This window comes from Brachycentrus maculatus, unplaced genomic scaffold (genome assembly GCF_059751285.1).
Source record: "Brachycentrus maculatus isolate JH-2025_06_01 unplaced genomic scaffold, ASM5975128v1 h1tg000145l, whole genome shotgun sequence".
NCBI lineage: Eukaryota > Metazoa > Arthropoda > Insecta > Trichoptera > Brachycentridae > Brachycentrus > Brachycentrus maculatus.
Genome location: NW_028280898.1, coordinates 220,639 through 238,512, shown reverse-complemented (window position 1 = coordinate 238,512; position 17,874 = coordinate 220,639). Strand labels below are relative to the sequence as shown.

The window sequence follows — 17,874 nt, the reverse complement described above, 5'->3', positions numbered from 1 at the left end:
CTATGCTCCACATACTGTTATAATACACTTAATGATACTAATGAAAAAAATGTCAAGATATTCAACATGACACCTTTGAGGAAAAAGCCAATATCGAATAAGATTCAAATGATCTATGAAACAAATGGACATTAAAAAATTGGGAAATAAATTTCAATAGAAACACAATAAATAGTTGAACTTCACATGTTTAATTGCAGATATTTCAAATATTATAATAAAATATTATTCAATTTTCTCTCAGGGTTATATTATACATTTTGTTAATTAAAAATTCAGTTTGGGTTAAAATTTACACTCCTGAAGATTGTAAAGTTGGTGGTCTATGGTGTGCGATCTTCATTGCCGATTCTTAAATTTGGAGGATGGGTGTTGAGTCTTGAATTTTCACGGGGTGATGAATGTTGGATCATCTTTATACCTTGGTGTAGCAACTGAAGATTGTGACGCAGGCAGGGGGCCTGCACGGAGGGCACGGCTTGGGCGGGTTGGGGCAGCATGGCAGGCAAGGAATGGGGCATCCGCTCCCGCAGCAAGGTTCACAACCCATCTTTAGATAGTAATTAGTCAAAAATCACCGAAGTAAAGGAATGTGCGAAGCTCACTCGCTTATTCTCACTGAAATTTGGTAAATCTCTTCAGAGCTTTCTAAAATGAGTCTATTCTTGTTAAGGACACGGAGTACAATGAGCAAACTCACTGGAGAAAATTTTAACTTCAATTCAATTTTGTTTGGAATTTGATTTCTTTAAATTTTTTATTCATATTTTGAAATTTAGCAGATTTAAATATTTTAAGTACTTTAGTTACTTATTATTTACAGTACTTACTAACTTATGTGGTAAAAAGTAAAATTATAAAAGGAATTATATTAATCAAGTGCCTGTTTAAAAATAACATCAATCTCAATTATAAATTAACCTTTTGATTTTAAAAAAATAAGAGTGAAGAGAGGAATAAAAGACTGGGTTACTCCGTATTTCAGTGCTGCGTGAAGTTATCATATGCGTGGTGTTCCCCTATATATATTTATAATATGAGGAATTAAAAAAAAATATTGTTTTTTTAATTTGATTCACCACATGTTACCTCACGCTTTAAAGCGTCTGCTTGCGTTAAAAAAATCAGTTTCTCAGTCACGCAATTATAATTAGAAAATTCTATGATTGAGCATTTCCTTTTAGGATGGCATTTAAATGGTATTTTCATACTTTTCAACGAATGGACACAAGAAAAAGCATTTTTCTACCTACCGACTTGTTTTCCATGGTAAGTACCTATCTATAAGTAGGTTTTCTATTTTCGCAATAGAGCGGTACCTACCCGCGAAGCGTACATTTTTCAGTGTGTGTAATCTGACGTTTGTCATTGGGCGATTTTCTAGTTTTCCTCGGCGCCGCTCGGAGGTGGAAATTATATGTATTCGTGCGGAAAATGGATTATTTCCGCATCAAACAGATTTCTTTTCACGGCGGTTAAACCAGACTTGCGTCCGACGGCATTTCTGGGCTCGTGCGATATTTTTAAGACGATGACTCCCGCGATTAGGTCTTGAAAACCGCGGCGTCTCGCGATGCCCGTAATCTTTGATGTTGCCGTGTTTATTATCAGATAACGTCTCGAATTGATAAGAGGTCAATTTCAATTTCCGATTCGGTAGTGTGTAGTGAGTAGTGAATAGTGAGTTTCAAGCGTTGTTAAACGTAAAGTGAAAATGAATGAAGACATAAATTGGGACGAGATTCGCTCCGACGACTCTTTGTTGCGGCCTGGTAAATTGTTTGAACAAGGTGTTCAACAAAGAAATGCGTTTGGATCGTCTTCATTTGAAAACACAGAAGGGATGGATGCTCCGTTGTTGCGAGACGTATGTTTATAATTTACCTTTTAGCCAAAAACAATAAATTTATTCCTGTATTAATGTATTCATGTTATTTAGTAATCACAATAAAAAAATAGTTAAATTGTTTTTTCTATCGCGTGCAATATTTACTCTTTTGCAATAAATAGTAGAATTATTAATGCAGTAAATGCCAGAATTGGCACAGTTAATTTTTGCTAAATTATTATTTGACCCTATGTATATGTATTTAACCCTATGTATTAAATCCTTCCTTTCCGGTGATGTGTAACTAGTACACATTGCTTGTAATAACTTGATTATCTCGATAAATGTAATAATTCAGATTAAGTTCATATTTAAGGTATTCCTCTATAATACATTTACAAATTGAATGATTTTTATGTTGTAACAATAAACACTTATCGTGCACATTATGAACATATTTTGTGAAAATTGGAAAAAAATTGTAGATTACTATCAAACATGTGCCGATGAGTGACGTTGGTATATTCATGCTAAAAAAATGGTATATGACAGTATTTAAATCTGACTCTTACTTTATTTAATTATATCGGAATATGCCATCTCAGTTCTAAGTTGTGTTTCTAGTAATGAACCGAGACTTGCAGTCAGCAGCAGCTTTCGAGCAGCCAACCGAGGTGGTTGTGTCGCTCGTTTGTCAATGATTTTTTCATGTTTTTAGCTATCAAAATACAATAAAAATCTATGACTCGAAATATAATAAATTTAGGCGATTATCTGTAAACATTATTTTTCCAGATTTTAAATCGTTCGTTTTTATACGTGTATTGACTACACATTGATTTTTTTGGCACAGCAAGAGAAAGGTCAATCAATGAAAAATATTTTGAATGGAAAATAAATATGGCCATTCTTCCATATTACAAAGTTTGTAAATTACTGCAAGAATGTTACTTATTTCATTAATTGATTCGGCAGTCACTTTGTGGTAAAATCTATCCATTTTTTAACTTAAGTTTTACTTAGTAAAAAAAAAAAAACATATCCGCACCCAATGGTGCATAGGGCACTGCGTCATATAAACGCAGTGTTATCTTGATCGTTTACACATGAAGGAAAGGTGATCAGCCTTCCGCTTCAGGTACCAGTCCAGGGTAATATTGAATAAATATTACAGTGAAAAAATCACTTATATTTATTTTACCCCCCTTGGGAATCGAACCTGGGACCTCCAGAACGGTAGCCGAGCGTGCTGACCATTACACTACGGAGGCGGACTTACTTAGTAAAGACCACTATTTCTTAAAATCTACTGTGACATGCGTTTCGATGCATTCCGCATCATACGGTGTTTGAAAATGATGCGGAATGCATCAAAACGCGTGTCACAGTAGATTTTAAGAAATAGTGGTATTTACTAAGTAAAACTTTAATTAAAAATGTTACTTATATGGGAAATTTATGGCAACTTCACTAAAGTGTTAAAATCGCTTTCATTTTGTCTTGTAATCTAATATATGGTTTATTAATTTGTTATTTTTAGGAGACGTATAGCGAGATCCCCATACAAGATGCCATCTTGGACCACTGTCACTGGAGCCCTAAAGTGGTGCACAAAGCCGCAGGGCCCCAGCTACTGGCAGCCACCATCATGTGCGCTATATTCATGGTAAGATTTTGAAGAAGAAGAAGTCTATCGAGATGCAGTTTCGATGCATTCCACACGCTGTTTGAAAATGATGCGGAATGCATGGAAACAGGTGTCACATTACATTTTAAGAAATAGTGGTATTTACTAAGCAGTGGCGTGCATAGAGAATTAATTAGGGTAGCTAGTAGAGGTAGGCAGTAAGATAAGCTAGGTACTACTTAGTAAGGAAGGGTAGGTTCTGGTTGTGTTTTTATACGTCACGCGGGTAAGTTAGAATAGGCACTGCTTTTATGCCTATGTTTTTTCAATATTCAATTTCAATTTATTTATTTCATTTAATATATACATTACAAACTATAAAAATTTTAAATCGTATACATTAAAAATAAATTCAAATAAAATATATGCAAGAACTATTGCTAAAGGTGTAGAAGAATCCCGCTTCGGAAAACTCCTTCAGACACATGGAACAGATCAATATCCAATGAAATGTTGAATGCACGCCCCTGTTACCAAGTAAAACTTCAAATAAAAATTGATGATTTTTGGGTGATTTAAACGATACAAGTTTTGTAGAAAGTTTGACATTCAACCCCTTGTGTGATTTGCCCGAATACAATTTGGGTAGGTATTTTGCTGACACAGTGATTTGTCCGAATCCAGTTCGGGCACATCGTACACCAAACTTTTTATAATGATTCGCCCGAATTCAACTCGGGTCATTCCCCCACCAGTCTAGATATCGTAGTCATACAGGAGAAAGTGACCAACTACCAAAACGTAGGAGGGCCATTTAAGTCAATTTTGTTTGGCAAGAAAATAAACATCAATGCAGTCAGTCATTTTTAACAAGTCAATATATTATACTTCCAAGTTTAAAATCCATTGGGATTTTTTCAGGGCCATATTAAGCTAGTAAGATATCAAATAGTCAATGATCACGTTTTGGTAAAACAATGCACTTGGTCACTTTCTCCTGTATGACTACGATAAATCCATTCTTCCTTTGTTTTTTTTCTTTCCTAATATTGTTTATTTATGTTTTATACTGATTTATTATATTTCAAAATATGAAAAAAATACATAATAGTGAAAATAAAGGATGGCTTTTTTTGACCCACCTTTTTCCAAGAGGTTGACCACAGTAGTGGTTAACCGGATCCACGCGGCTCGCATAACCGTATGTGTTTTAACAAAACATGCCCCATACGCGGCTGACATAAGCGTTTGTGTTTTAACATTGCTCCAAGTTTCGAACCTCAGTTCAACTTGGAGGGATTTTTTCATGGTGTGGAACTTTGGATAAAACAAAACGTCAATCCTTGGCCTTATGACATCTGTTGAAATATCTGACTAATAATTTGTAACATCACAAGGATAAATAAAAGAACAGATCCCTGATTTTTCTTGCGGTCGGTAATTAGTCCGCCCCATAATCATGCCCTATATCTGTCTCACTCTCGACGCTACGCATCGCCAGTGGGTAAGAGTGACACACTATGCGTGCTTTGATTTATTTATGTTACCATGTAATTTGTTTATATTACGATATATTTCAAGAATAATGTGACACACGTGTATTATAGAGTACCAAAAAGGCACAATGAATCCCATTGAACGTTTTTGTTTAGGAAAATAAATCGTTTCTTAACTAAATACATGATAAAAGTAATCATTTAAAAAACGGTGAAATACGCCGCGCACGAGCGTCTCTTAGGAAAATACGCCGCGCACGGGCGTCTCTTAGGAACAAAGTTAACGCGGTTAAAAGGTTAAATGATTAAAACAGTCAATAAGTGTATTCATTTTGTCATGTTGCTCATTATATAAACAATATGACAGCGTGGACATATGTATATTATCATTATCTAAAAGATAAACTCACAGGAAGTTGTTTTAAATGGGACACATTTTTCACTTTATCATGCGTTTATACTAGAGATGTGACTAATGAGTAACCGTTATTGAGTTGTTTAACCAATTGGGATGGTATTCGTTTCCTTTATTCTCGGTTTATATTGCTTTTAACCCTTTGGCTACAAAAATCCGATATATCGGCTTTCGATACCCTAGCGAGAAATAGCGAACCCATCAGATCTGACGTAATGATTTATAAAAGTATCATACACATTTTAGACAGTATCCTTCAGGGTTGTGTAAAAAAAAATCGATTAATATTTTTTCTTCCTCTAGATGTCTTTCGAGGAAGATCTATGTTGATTGCCTGGTTCGCAATATTCTCAGGTTCTCTGGATCCTATGTGACTTATTATAATTTCAATTTGTAATAATGTATATGATGAAAAATAAAATAAATAAATACATGTACGTAGAACTTTTGTCCGCCTCCGTGGTGTAATGGTTAGCGTGTTTAGCTACCATGCTGGAGGTTCCGGGTTCGATTCCCCAGGGGGGGGGGTCTAAGAAATATAAGTGATTTTTTTCTATCTAATATTTATTCATAATTCCCCTGACTGGTACTTAAAGCGGAGGGCTGATCGCCTTTGTGTGTTAACGATCAAGATAACACTGTGTTTGTATAATGCAGTGCCCTATGCACCATTGGGGTACCGATAAGGGTGTGAATTGAATTGAAATTGAATTTAATTGGAGATAATCCAGATTTGTGAACAAGTATTAGGACACACTCAAAATGTTGTTCTAAACTTTTAATAACAATTGGTCTCGCAGAATTACAAAAACTACTTGTTATTAGCTGTTGCCAGGCAATGTGGTTATATTATTCTGTCAAAAAATTCTGGTCTTTATTTTATAGACATTCGTGTGGGTAAGCAAGTGTTTAGAGTCTAAATAGTAATTGCTTTTGGCATACAATGTTGTTTACACCGTCTGCCTTTGTGCAGAATCTAAAGTTTAGTCTTGCGTGAGATGAAACATCTGGTTTTATGATCAAGATGGCATTGTGGTGACTCAGGTAGGTCCTTAACCCTTAGAGTGCGAACCGTCGATAGATGGACTCTCTATGAATGCGTATAAAGTGCGGAGCGTCGGAGTACCGACTATTGCGCAATTTGATTTAGGTATCGACCTGTACGGACGTGTCTTAGCGCGCGCATGTATAACGTTTTTAATAAGGTAATAACATTTGTAAATAACCATTTAAAATTATTTTGCTGTGAATTTAACATTGATTTTTGTATTTTTTTAAGTAAAAGTTATTTATTTCTACCTACAAAATGTCAAATTCGTCAAGTACCAATGATAAAAAGCAATTAGCAATTTATGCAAAATATGTGAAAATAAGCTCAGCACTATAAGGGTTAAACAGACAGCGGACCTGCCAAGCCGTCGAGTTGACAACATTGAGTTTGCGAGAACAGTGCCAAGATCCTCAGCATCAAGTCACTCGATATTGGGTTTGCGGTCACGGTGTGGTTGTGCGTTTCAGATTGGCGAGTTGATTGGCGGCTACCTGGCGGGCAGTCTGGCCATCATGTGCGACGCGGCGCACCTGCTGAGTGACTGCGCCGGCTTCCTGCTGGCGCTCAGCGCGCTGTTCCTGGCGCGCCGCCCCCCGGGCCCGCGCATGTCCTACGGCTACAGGCGGGCCGGTAATAATAATAATAATATTGAATTATTTATTTATTTATGAGATCTGGACCCTAAAGTGATTTGGATAGAAGCGTTTGAAATATGGCTTCACTGCAAAATTCACTCTATATCCCATAAAATATATTCCATTCCCATAGTCAACAATTTGGAATGCAGGATGTAAAACTGATTGAGAGTTGACACGCCGTACACGCACCAAAATATTAGGAAATCCCGAGTAAAAGATTGCATTTTTCCCGTCCTCGGTGAATCACTAAACCGCGCTGTTAAAAAAGCATAAATAAGGGTGACATTAAGTATAGGAAATGATGGGTAGGGAAAGATAGAAGGACTGTGAGGAGCTGGCAGGAAGCAAACGTCGTGGCTGCACAACATTCCCGACTGGACCGGGATAAAGAAGGCGGAAAAATTGTTCCGGATAATGCAGGATCGCAAGCCTTTGTCAGAGTGATCGCCAACCATGGCGGGAACCTGACGAGGCATAAGCAAAAGAAGAAAAAGAGCTGTTTGAAATTAGAAGGCATATAATGCTTGTACATAAGTGAAAAGAAAAAAACAGTATGAATGATGAAATTATAACAATATTGTATATTTATAACTGTAAAAACGATATAAAAATGGAAAACAAATTGATTATGATTGAAATCGAAGTAGCATCAATAAGGAGTTGAAAGGTAGAGGTGGAGAAACCTAAAAAGGGATGATATTGTGAATAGTTAGGGTTCCAAGGATAGATAGTTTCTCGAAAGCCATGAAAGATGGTTCATCTTTCACACGAAGAGGTAATTCATTCCATAGTCTGGCCGCTTGGACAGTGCAGTAATGGTGAAGGATGATGCGCTATGCGGAGGAATGGAAAGTGTCGTCTCCTGAAATTTGCCGTTGTGTGTTGCAGAGGTCCTCGGAGCCTTGATGTCCATAATGCTGATCTGGCTGGTGACGGGCATCTTCGTGTACCTCGCCATGCTCCGGCTGTGGGAGGGCAGCTACGACATCCAGGTCAACGCCATGATGATGGTCTCGGGCGTGGGCATGTGCGTCAACGTGCTGTGAGTAAATATCATCCAATCTAGAAGGCAGTGGAAGTCAGCGCCGCAGTAGCGATTTTATTAACCCTTCCCTTTTTTTTAACCCCTTATCCGCACTCCTATGGTGCATAGAGCACTGCATTATATAAACGTGTTATCTTGATCGTTAACATCATAGGTGATCAGCCCTCCACTTCAGGTACCAGTCCAGGGTAATATTGAATATATATTTTTTTGTTTGTATAAACCCTTATCCGCACCCCAGTGGTGCATAGGGCACTGCATATAAACGCAGTGTTATCTTGATTGTTAACATACGAAGGAAAGGTGATCAGCCCTCCGCTTCAGGTACCAGTCCAGAGTTATACATATTGAATTAATATTAGAGTGAAAAATCACTTATTTGACCCCCCCTGGGAATCGAACCCGGGACTCCAGAACGGTAGCCGAGCGTGCTGACCATTACACTACGGAAGCGGACAAATATATATATATATATATATATATATATATATATATATATATTTATGCATTCATATCAAACTATCAGTCCATGAGTTACTCACCCGCGCCACCGTAATTGATAGAATTAAAGAATTATTCCAATTTATGGCTGTTTTGAGATAAGGCGACAATGTGAGTTCAATAATACAAGCACGCAGTAGGATATATAGCAAACTACATACAAATGTATTGTAAAGTACTAATTCCTTGAGATAAGATTATCATAGCTAGTTTTGAAGTTATGTTGTCTGCTTCAGAATTCGGCGTAATCCACTGCAATAAACTTAGCTAATCCACTGAAGGGCCTTGGACATTAATATGTTGCATTTTTATTGTATTATGTAAGATGAAATTTTGTCAATTAAAAATAATTGACAGTGGTTGATTGAAATTGGTTGTATAAAAGTTGACATGTGGTTATCTTTCCGATTCCAGCATGGCGCTCATCCTCCACGGCGCATGTCCCGGGATAGCGCACGCGCACAGCCACGGCGGGGCGCACTCGCACTCGCACGGCTCCGCCTCCTCGCACGCCAAGCCGGCGGGGGCGCACAAGAACGGCTACCGGAACCTCGGCATGGAGCCGGCCGAGCACCCGCCGGCCGAGCCCCCGCCCTCGCTGCTCGGCATCACCGTCGGGAAGAAGAGCGCCTTCGGGGCCCTGAATGGGGACTACGGCCCCAAGGACGAGGGGGCCAACTCCTCCAGCAACGGGTACAGCCACGCAGGTATGAAACAGAACTGTGAAATCTTACTAACGTCGTTCATTACGGTGCATATTTCACGTATATATTATGTATTTATTAATGAGAATATCCATGTCCACCCTGCAACCATCTAAGCGCTCTCTACCACAGTATGTAAAAGACGCCCATAAGCGTTTCCCGCAAACAATGTGTTAATACAAGTCGCTTTCACTGTGCCTCGTAATTTAATATGGTTTATTATTTGTTGCAGTCTCCGATAATCTAAATATGCAACATGATATTGGAGCTGTGCAATCTAATAAGCTAAATAGATGGTATTAGAGTTGTATTATCTAATAAGCTGAGTATATAGTATGATATTAAGAGTTGTTCAAACCAATAAGCTAAATATATATGTAGTATAATATTAGGCCTGTATAATCTGTATATCAGCTGCATATATATGGAATTGGCGTCAATTTGTAGAACTCCATTTTAATTTATTGTATTAACCACCCTACCTTCGGGTTATTTTCTAAGTTAATTCCGTAGAAGAAAATTATCCTTTTTTCTGCAGAATTATGAAAACAGATTTTTTCGCCATTAGCCATTTGCTTTTAGGACAGAACTGATGTATTTTTTCAATGCATTCCACATTATTTTCAAACACACTAATGCATCGAAACACGTGTCACAATGGATTTTAAGATATAATAGATTTTAAAAGTGGTATTTACTAAGTTTAATTTATTTTATTTTATTTTATTAGGGATTTTTACAGCCAAAACAATATATTATACAACATTAATTAACCAAACTATGGCCAATTACAAAAAATCCTCCGATAATGCTATTCTTATGTTGGTTGGGGTGAGTGAGTGTGTGTGTGTGTGTGTGTTTGTGTGTGTGTGTGTGTTTGTTTATTTTACCACAAAGTGACTGCCGAATCAATTTATTTCAATAGGTCCCTTTAAAAACGATTGATAGAAGTTTCACTGTCATTCCACAGTCAGCCGCTAGAGCAGTGTTCCGCAAACTTTTTCTGTTCAAGGTACAACACCTGCCGAATCAAGAATTTTTAGACGTACACCAAAGAAAAAAATTAACTTTATTTAATATTAATGTAATCCGAAAATTTACATAACATATCGCTCACTCCTTTCAAGAACGTCATAAATCAAAAAACTTGATTTTTCAGGAGAACGTTTTTAACCTTTTAAACGCGTTAACTTTGTTCCTAAGAGACGCTCGTGCGCAACTGTATTTCGCCGTTTTTTAAATTATTACTTTTATCATGTATTTAGTTATGAAACAATTTATTTTCCTAAACAAATACGTTCAATGGGATTCATTGTGCCTTTTTGGTATTCTATAATACACGTGTGTCACATTATTCTTGAAATATATCGTAATATAAACAAATTAGATTGTAACATAAATAAATCAAAGCACGCATCGTGTGTCACTCTTACCCACTGGCGATGCGTAGCGTCGAGAGTGAGACAGATATAGGGCATGATTATGGCGCGGACTAATTACCGACCGCAAGAAAAATCAGGGATCTGTTGTTTTATTTATCCTTGTGATGTTACAAATTATTAGTCAGATATTTCAACAGATGTCATAAGGCCGAGGATTGACGTATTATTTTATCCAAAGTTCCACACCATGAAAAAATCCCTCCAAGTTGAACTGAGGTTCGAAACTTGGAGCAAAGTGAAAACACAAACGCTTATGTCAGCCGCGTATGGGGCATGTCTTGTAAAAACACATACGGTTATGCGAGCCGCGTGGATCCGGTTAAAGTTTAAAAATAAAATACAATGTATTAAAAATAAATATCAAGCCACTTATTGAACTATTTACTGTGCAACAGATCTTTTTAGGTAAAACCTGTATTTTGTTTTCTTCATTTGAAATATATTTAATATATTTAAAAAAATAATTAAACAATACCTTTTCTTTAAAATGCAAAAACAACACCTTCTGCCCTGTAGCGGGTAAATATTAAGTTATCAATATTAAATATTATCAAATCACCACGGTACACCAGTCTGCCTTGCGGAACACTGCGCTAGAACACCCGTACAATTCATTCCGCCTTCCCGCGATGGTAATGTCAGTTTGACAAATGCAGGTTTCGACGATGTGGAGTTGCTGGGAGCGGGGCGGCGACACTCCGGCGGCGCGGCGGACCACCTGGCCGCGGAGCAGAGCATCAACGTGCGCGCGGCGGCCATACACGTGCTGGGGGACCTCATACAGAGCGCCGGAGTGTTCCTCGCCTCCGTCATCATCAAGATATACGTGAGTGCCTACCTTTAATAATAAATAATAATAATAAAACCCTTATCCGCACCCCAATGGTGCATAGGGCACTGCGTCATATAAACGCAGTGTTATCTTGATCGTTTACACATGAAGGAAAGGTGATCAGCCCTCCGCTTCAGGTACCAGTCCAGGGTAGTATTGAATAAATATTACAGTGGAAAAATCACTTATATTTATTTTACCCCCCTTGGGAATCGAACCCGGGACCTCTAGAACGGTAGCCGAGCGTGCTGACCATTACACTACGGAGGCGGACATTAAGATATACGTGAGTGCCTACCTTAACAATCACCTTAACATTGTCTGAATGTACAGTCCACTGTGCACGGTGCAGATGGGGGTAAGAAGAAGCGAACTTTATAATATGCATGTTACTTTAATAAATATTTTTTTTTATTTATTTAAACTTGTACAGAAAAAAAAGTACATTGGCAGGCTTATTAAAAAGCAGTATCTTCCGACTAACCAAAAACAGACTAGTGATATTGATCAAAACGTTTGATACCATATATAGCTGTTTGCAATCAGAGGGTAGAGAGTACTTCGACATTTAAAAAACATTAATTACGAATTGATGATAATAAGGAAGGCAAAGGAAAAAGGGAGTTTAGTGAAGGAGGTAGAGAGAAAAACTAAGGGAGGAGGTTAGATGGACAGTTAGGATTCTAATGATAGATAGATTTTCCATTTTTATCGAGATATCTTCTGCGGACTATAAAACGGCTGAAGGTTGCGTTTGAAAATTTTTAAGAATCCGTTATTTTTATAAGCCCGCCAATGTACTTTTTTTTCAGAAAAAAAAGTACATTGGCGGGCTTATTAAAAAGCAGTATCTTCCGACCAACCAAAAACAGACTAGTGATATTGATCAAAACGTTTGATACCATATATAGCTGTTTGCAATCAGAGGGTAGAGAGTACTTGAACATTTATTGAAACATATATTACAAATTGACATATGTGTCACTTTAGACTTAAAATAGAATAAATTTAGGCAATTATCTATGAATGTTATTTTTTTCCCGTTTTAAATCGTGAATTTTTACATGTGTATTGACCACACAGCACCGAACTCGCGGATTTTTTTGGCATAGTTCTTCTTCATTCTATGAAAAAATGTATTAAATGAAAAAACATTAACTAATTTTCCGTTTTGTCGTTCCAGCCGGAAGCCAAGATAGTGGATCCGCTGTGCACCTTTGTGTTCTCCATCATCGTGATGTGCACCACCGTGAAGATCCTGCGCGAGGCCACCACCGTCCTCATGGAGGGAGTGCCCCAGCAAGTCAGGTAGGGCTCCACACTTGGGTCGTGCAGTCATCCATACTGTACCAACTGTCCACAATATCGGGATACAATTTTGTTACACATTTTTAATAAATTCCGCAACCTAGTTAAAAGAAATAAAATAATACTGCTTTGTAAGAGAAGGTCTGTCAGGAAGCCTAGATGCTTCTGTATCAGATCTGGGAATGCGGTGGGACATTGAAAGCTGTCCCACCGCATGCCCAGATCTGATACAGAAGCATCTAGGCTTCCCGACAGATCTGCTCTTGCTAAGCAATTTTTGTTTTTGAATAAAATTTATTGAAAATGTGAAACAATATAAAACTGTATCCCGATTTTACTGTGAATTTACATTTTTAAAAGCTTTCAATATACCTGTCACTGCCAAATTTTCTAGAAATACCCCAGTGTAGGCAGTGAAAGGGTTAGTGTTTAGTTCAATTAGTCAGCTAGATCCGGTTCTGACTCGACGTTGGGACAGCTTTAGTAAATGTAGTATTACCATAACCAACTAAACTACTCGGCTTTAGTTTGATCTGATTTAAAGCATTTCATTTATCGGGTGGCCCCGTTCAGTCGTCACCTGACGGCCACCTGTGACTCAGCTGGCGGTGAGTTGGTACTTGCAGCGAGCTGCGTACTAGGATTTCCATACAAATATGAACTGGGGTCATTTGGTACCCCCCTTCGAATCACGTGTGACTTTTGGATGATTAGTATGGGAAAAGCTAATAATTATTGTTTTCAGATACGAGAGTGTACTGGCTGCGCTACGCGGGCTAGCGGGTGTTCGCGCAGTCCACAGCTTGCACATCTGGTCCATCACAAACCAGCAGAACATTCTCACTGCTCACCTTGCCATAGGTAATCAAACTTCCTTAGAGTCCCGTCCCATTTGCCTTGTTCTTATCCCGGGATCTGATTTGACCCGTCACCTTGCTGGACATATAGCTCACTCCTTTCAACAACGTCATATATCAAAAATTGTCCATTTTTAGCTCTGCATGTTTTCGGAATGCACAGAAAATGTACTATATCCCAGCAAAAGCGGCATATTTTTAACTTAATATTTACCCGCAAAAAATATTTACAGGGCAAAAAATTTTGTTTTTGCATTTTGAAGAAAAGGTATTGTTTAATTATTTTTTTAAATAAACTAAACATTTTTCAAATGGAGAAAAAACATTCAGGTTTTACCTAAAAAGATCTGTTGCACAATAAAAAGTTCAATAAGTGGCTTGATATTTATTTTTAATACATTGTGTTATATTTTTAAACTTTAAAAACGATCTCCTGAAAAATCAAGTTTTTTGATATATGACGTTAAAAAGAGTGAGTGATATGTGTCTGTGAGAACCCAAGCCAACCACGGCATTACCCAAGATTCTAACCCTAATACCTCGGGACATTTTATTTTTTGTCATTTAGGTTAGTTCCCAAACTGGGTGATATCGTCCACTTTTTTATGTTTTATTTTTCCATATTAATACGGGAAAGGACGGAAAAGGTATTTCTACCCGTTGGGTGGATTGATGCTTAAGGACGGGAAGGGTATTTTAACATTCTGCGGCGGCCTCATTTCAAAGGCAGAAAAGAAGGAATTATCCAATGTTTTTTATATGAATATTATATACCAATCTCTTTGTTAAGGTCTTAAATATATAGACATAATGTATGGAAGCGAAACATGGAACTGGCAAAGGAAGGATCAAAGCAGAGTGAACGCTGTTGAAATGCGCTCCCTCAGACGAACGTGTGGAAAATCATTGTATGACAGAATTAAAAACGAAGATATAAGAAAGGGATGTAAGGCTGAACGAGGAATAATTGAAAATATTAGGAAGAGTTCTGTACGGTGGTATGGACATGTGGAGCGAATGGATAACGAGAGAATGACTAAGAAAATATATGTGGCGAATGTAAGAAGGAAAACAGAACGAGGACGACCGAAAAAGACTTGACACGATCAGATCAATCAGAATCTAAAATCTGGCAGTGTCAAAAGTCTGCGTAATCGGAGGGCATGTATGACTAGATGTATGGATGTGAAGGAGGCGAGGAGTGTATGTCAGGACAGAAGAGTGTTTCGTTCCATCCTCTCTACCTACCCCTGCTGGGAAACGGCGTGATGGTAGTAGTAGTAGTACATAATTAACGAATCCCGTCGCTAGCGCGGTCCACAGGCCTAAAAAACACCCGTCTGAAATGCGTTAGTTGATTGTTAATCAATTAAGTTGTTGATGTATATAAAAAAGTACTGTCGATAACAATCAAGTCATACCTTCCAGACCAGTACACGGATTCGGACAGCACGCTGAGGCAGGCGCTGCAGCTCATCCGCACCAAGTTCCGCATCGACCTGGCCACCGTGCAGGTGGAGCGCTACCACGAGGAGGCCATGGCCGCCTGCCCCCAGTGCTCCGCCAACACCGACACCTGATCCTTGTTCATCATCGGCTAGCTCCGATTCCCCCCAACCGCACCAACCCCTTGATGGGCGGGATGCCCATTCCTTATATTGACATGTCTCAATTTCAATATTGACAAATTTGTATTGTAAATCAACGATTTATGTGTCAACATGTCTCCATTTGAAAATCTCTCTCTCTCTCCCTGTGGTCACAATCCTGTGGATTGGTCTGCAGCAATAAATGACACCTCCTTCGCCATTCCTTAACATATACATACCTAGTATGATTTTTTAAATTTATTCCGTTAAATGTGGGAATTCGTTATTACGAAAAAATATTTTTTGGTCCCTTGGATTTCGTTATATCGCAATTCTACTGTTTATACTTGTGATATACATTAATATCTATTTCTATGTTGAAATGTGACCCAAATTTAATGTAATCATGTCCCAGTTATCAAATATATTTTTGTATAACATACCTCAATTCACATATCAGCGTGTGAAGAACCTAAACATAAGAGTGACAACTCTTTACAGTGTCAATATACCTCTATCCACATCTCGATTCAAGTACGTGTCACATTTCAAGTATTGAAATGACTTGAATATGACACTAGTTTAAGTACCAACTCATCATATTTCAAGTATCAACATGACTTGAATACATATACATAGCACTAATCGTAATTTAAGTGCATACATACCAACTTGTCTCAATTTAAAGATCAATTTGTGATCAAAGCATATTTATTAAGTATCAACATGACTTGAATATAACACTGATCAGAACTTAGGTACCAACTTGTCACATTTCAAGTATTAACATGACTTGAGTATAGCACAAATCACAATTTAAGTACCGTCTTGTCTCAATTCAACCATCAACTTGTGATCAAAGCATATTTTTTTTATATTCATTTTACGCATTTTAAATTTTTTACACTTTAATATTTAATTTTTTATTTACAAAAACCATAGATCAAAAATATTTTGTGAAAATAATCACTTCATACTTTATAAATTAATATAATAACTGAATATAGCTAAATAAATAATACATTTTATGCATTAAAATAAATATGAAATGTACATAATATAATAATTTAAAGAGAAGTTAATTTGTACCAAAGAAGTAATTGAAATACACTGGTCAATAGTTTTTATATGTGTACATACGGCCTACTGCAGTGCTCTACGCGCCACTATAAGATATCATTGTATAATACAAGTGTGAGCCGTATAAAAGTAAACAATTTGATAATAATAATGGCCAATTAATATGGCGCCATTATATATTACTTATGCGGTTCGCATATCGCTCACTCCTTTCAACAACGTCATGTATCAAAAATCGTCAATTTTCAGTTGTGCATGTTTTCGGAATGCCCAGAAAATGTACTATATCCCAGCAAAAGCGGCATACTTTTAACTTAATATTTACCCGCTACAGGGCAGAAAGTGTTGTTTTTGCATTTTGAAGAAAATGTATTGTTTAATGATTTTTTTTAATTTACCAAATATTTTTCAAATGGAGAAAAATCATTCAGGTTTTACCTAAAAAGATCTGTTGCACAGTAAAAAGTTCGATAAGTGGCTTGATATTTATTTTTAATGCATTTTATTATATTTTTTTATATAGCCTCCATAGTGTAGTGGTTAGCGCGCTAGGCTGCCACGCTGGAGGTCCCGGGTTCGATTCCCAAGAGGGTCAAAATAAATATTAGTGATTTTTCAGTCCAACATTTATTTAATATGACCCTGGACTGGTACCTGAAGCGGAAGGCTGATCACCTTTCCTTCGTGTATTTAACGATCAAGATAACACTGCTTTTATACGATGCAGTGCCTTTTGCACCATTGGGGTGCGGATAAGGGTTAGAAGAATTATATTTTTAAACTTTAAAAACAATCTCCTTAACAATCAAGATTTTGATATTTGACGTTGTTGAAATTTGACGTGGCAAATACATTTATTGTATGTATATAAAATGGAATAGCGTAATATTTAAAATAAGGTTAATCTAACTCAATATTGTATATACACATTACTTATTATTTATATCTTTTATGTGTGGAATAATGGAAAATATTAGAAAGAGTTCTTTACGGTGGTATGGACATGTGGAGCGAATGGATAACGAGAGAATGACTAAGAAAATATACGTGGCGAATGTGAGCGGGAAAACAGAACGAGGACGACCGAAAAAGACTTGGCACAATCAGATCAATCAGTGGTCGAATGTTACACTGTGTATAAAGTGATCACAACAACAGGTTATAAGCTTTGTAAATCCTCAGACTTGCATATTCCCATCCTAGTGTTCATCTATATTGAAATTACAATAAAGTGATTGATTAAATTTTAAATAAAACACTTGTTTTTTCGCCACTTGAGTATGTACTATATTTTAACGACTAGTTTCAAAAGCTACAGATGCTTCCATCTACCGGTTTGAATATAAACTGAAAGCTTGAAAAACTGGAGTTTATACTCAAACCCCGTAGATCAAAGCATCTATACCTTCCGAAATTCCGTCGTTAAAATATAATACTCAAGTAGTAAAAAACAAATGTTTT

General features: G+C 37.2%; 1 protein-coding gene across 1 annotated transcript; it reads left to right on the top strand.

The window, feature by feature from the left end:
• Positions 1 to 1,374: 1,374 nt before the first annotated feature.
• Positions 1,375 to 16,283, top strand: LOC148308861 (proton-coupled zinc antiporter SLC30A2-like). Its single transcript, XM_088260979.1, has 9 exons — positions 1,375 to 1,867; positions 3,369 to 3,494; positions 6,885 to 7,047; positions 7,944 to 8,097; positions 9,016 to 9,308; positions 11,404 to 11,573; positions 12,763 to 12,887; positions 13,633 to 13,748; positions 15,173 to 16,283. Exons 1-9 carry the CDS (start codon positions 1,715 to 1,717, stop codon positions 15,322 to 15,324), a joined length of 1,452 nt encoding a protein of 483 aa, XP_088117105.1. The 5' UTR covers positions 1,375 to 1,714; the 3' UTR covers positions 15,325 to 16,283.
• The last annotated feature ends 1,591 nt before the right edge of the window (positions 16,284 to 17,874 follow it).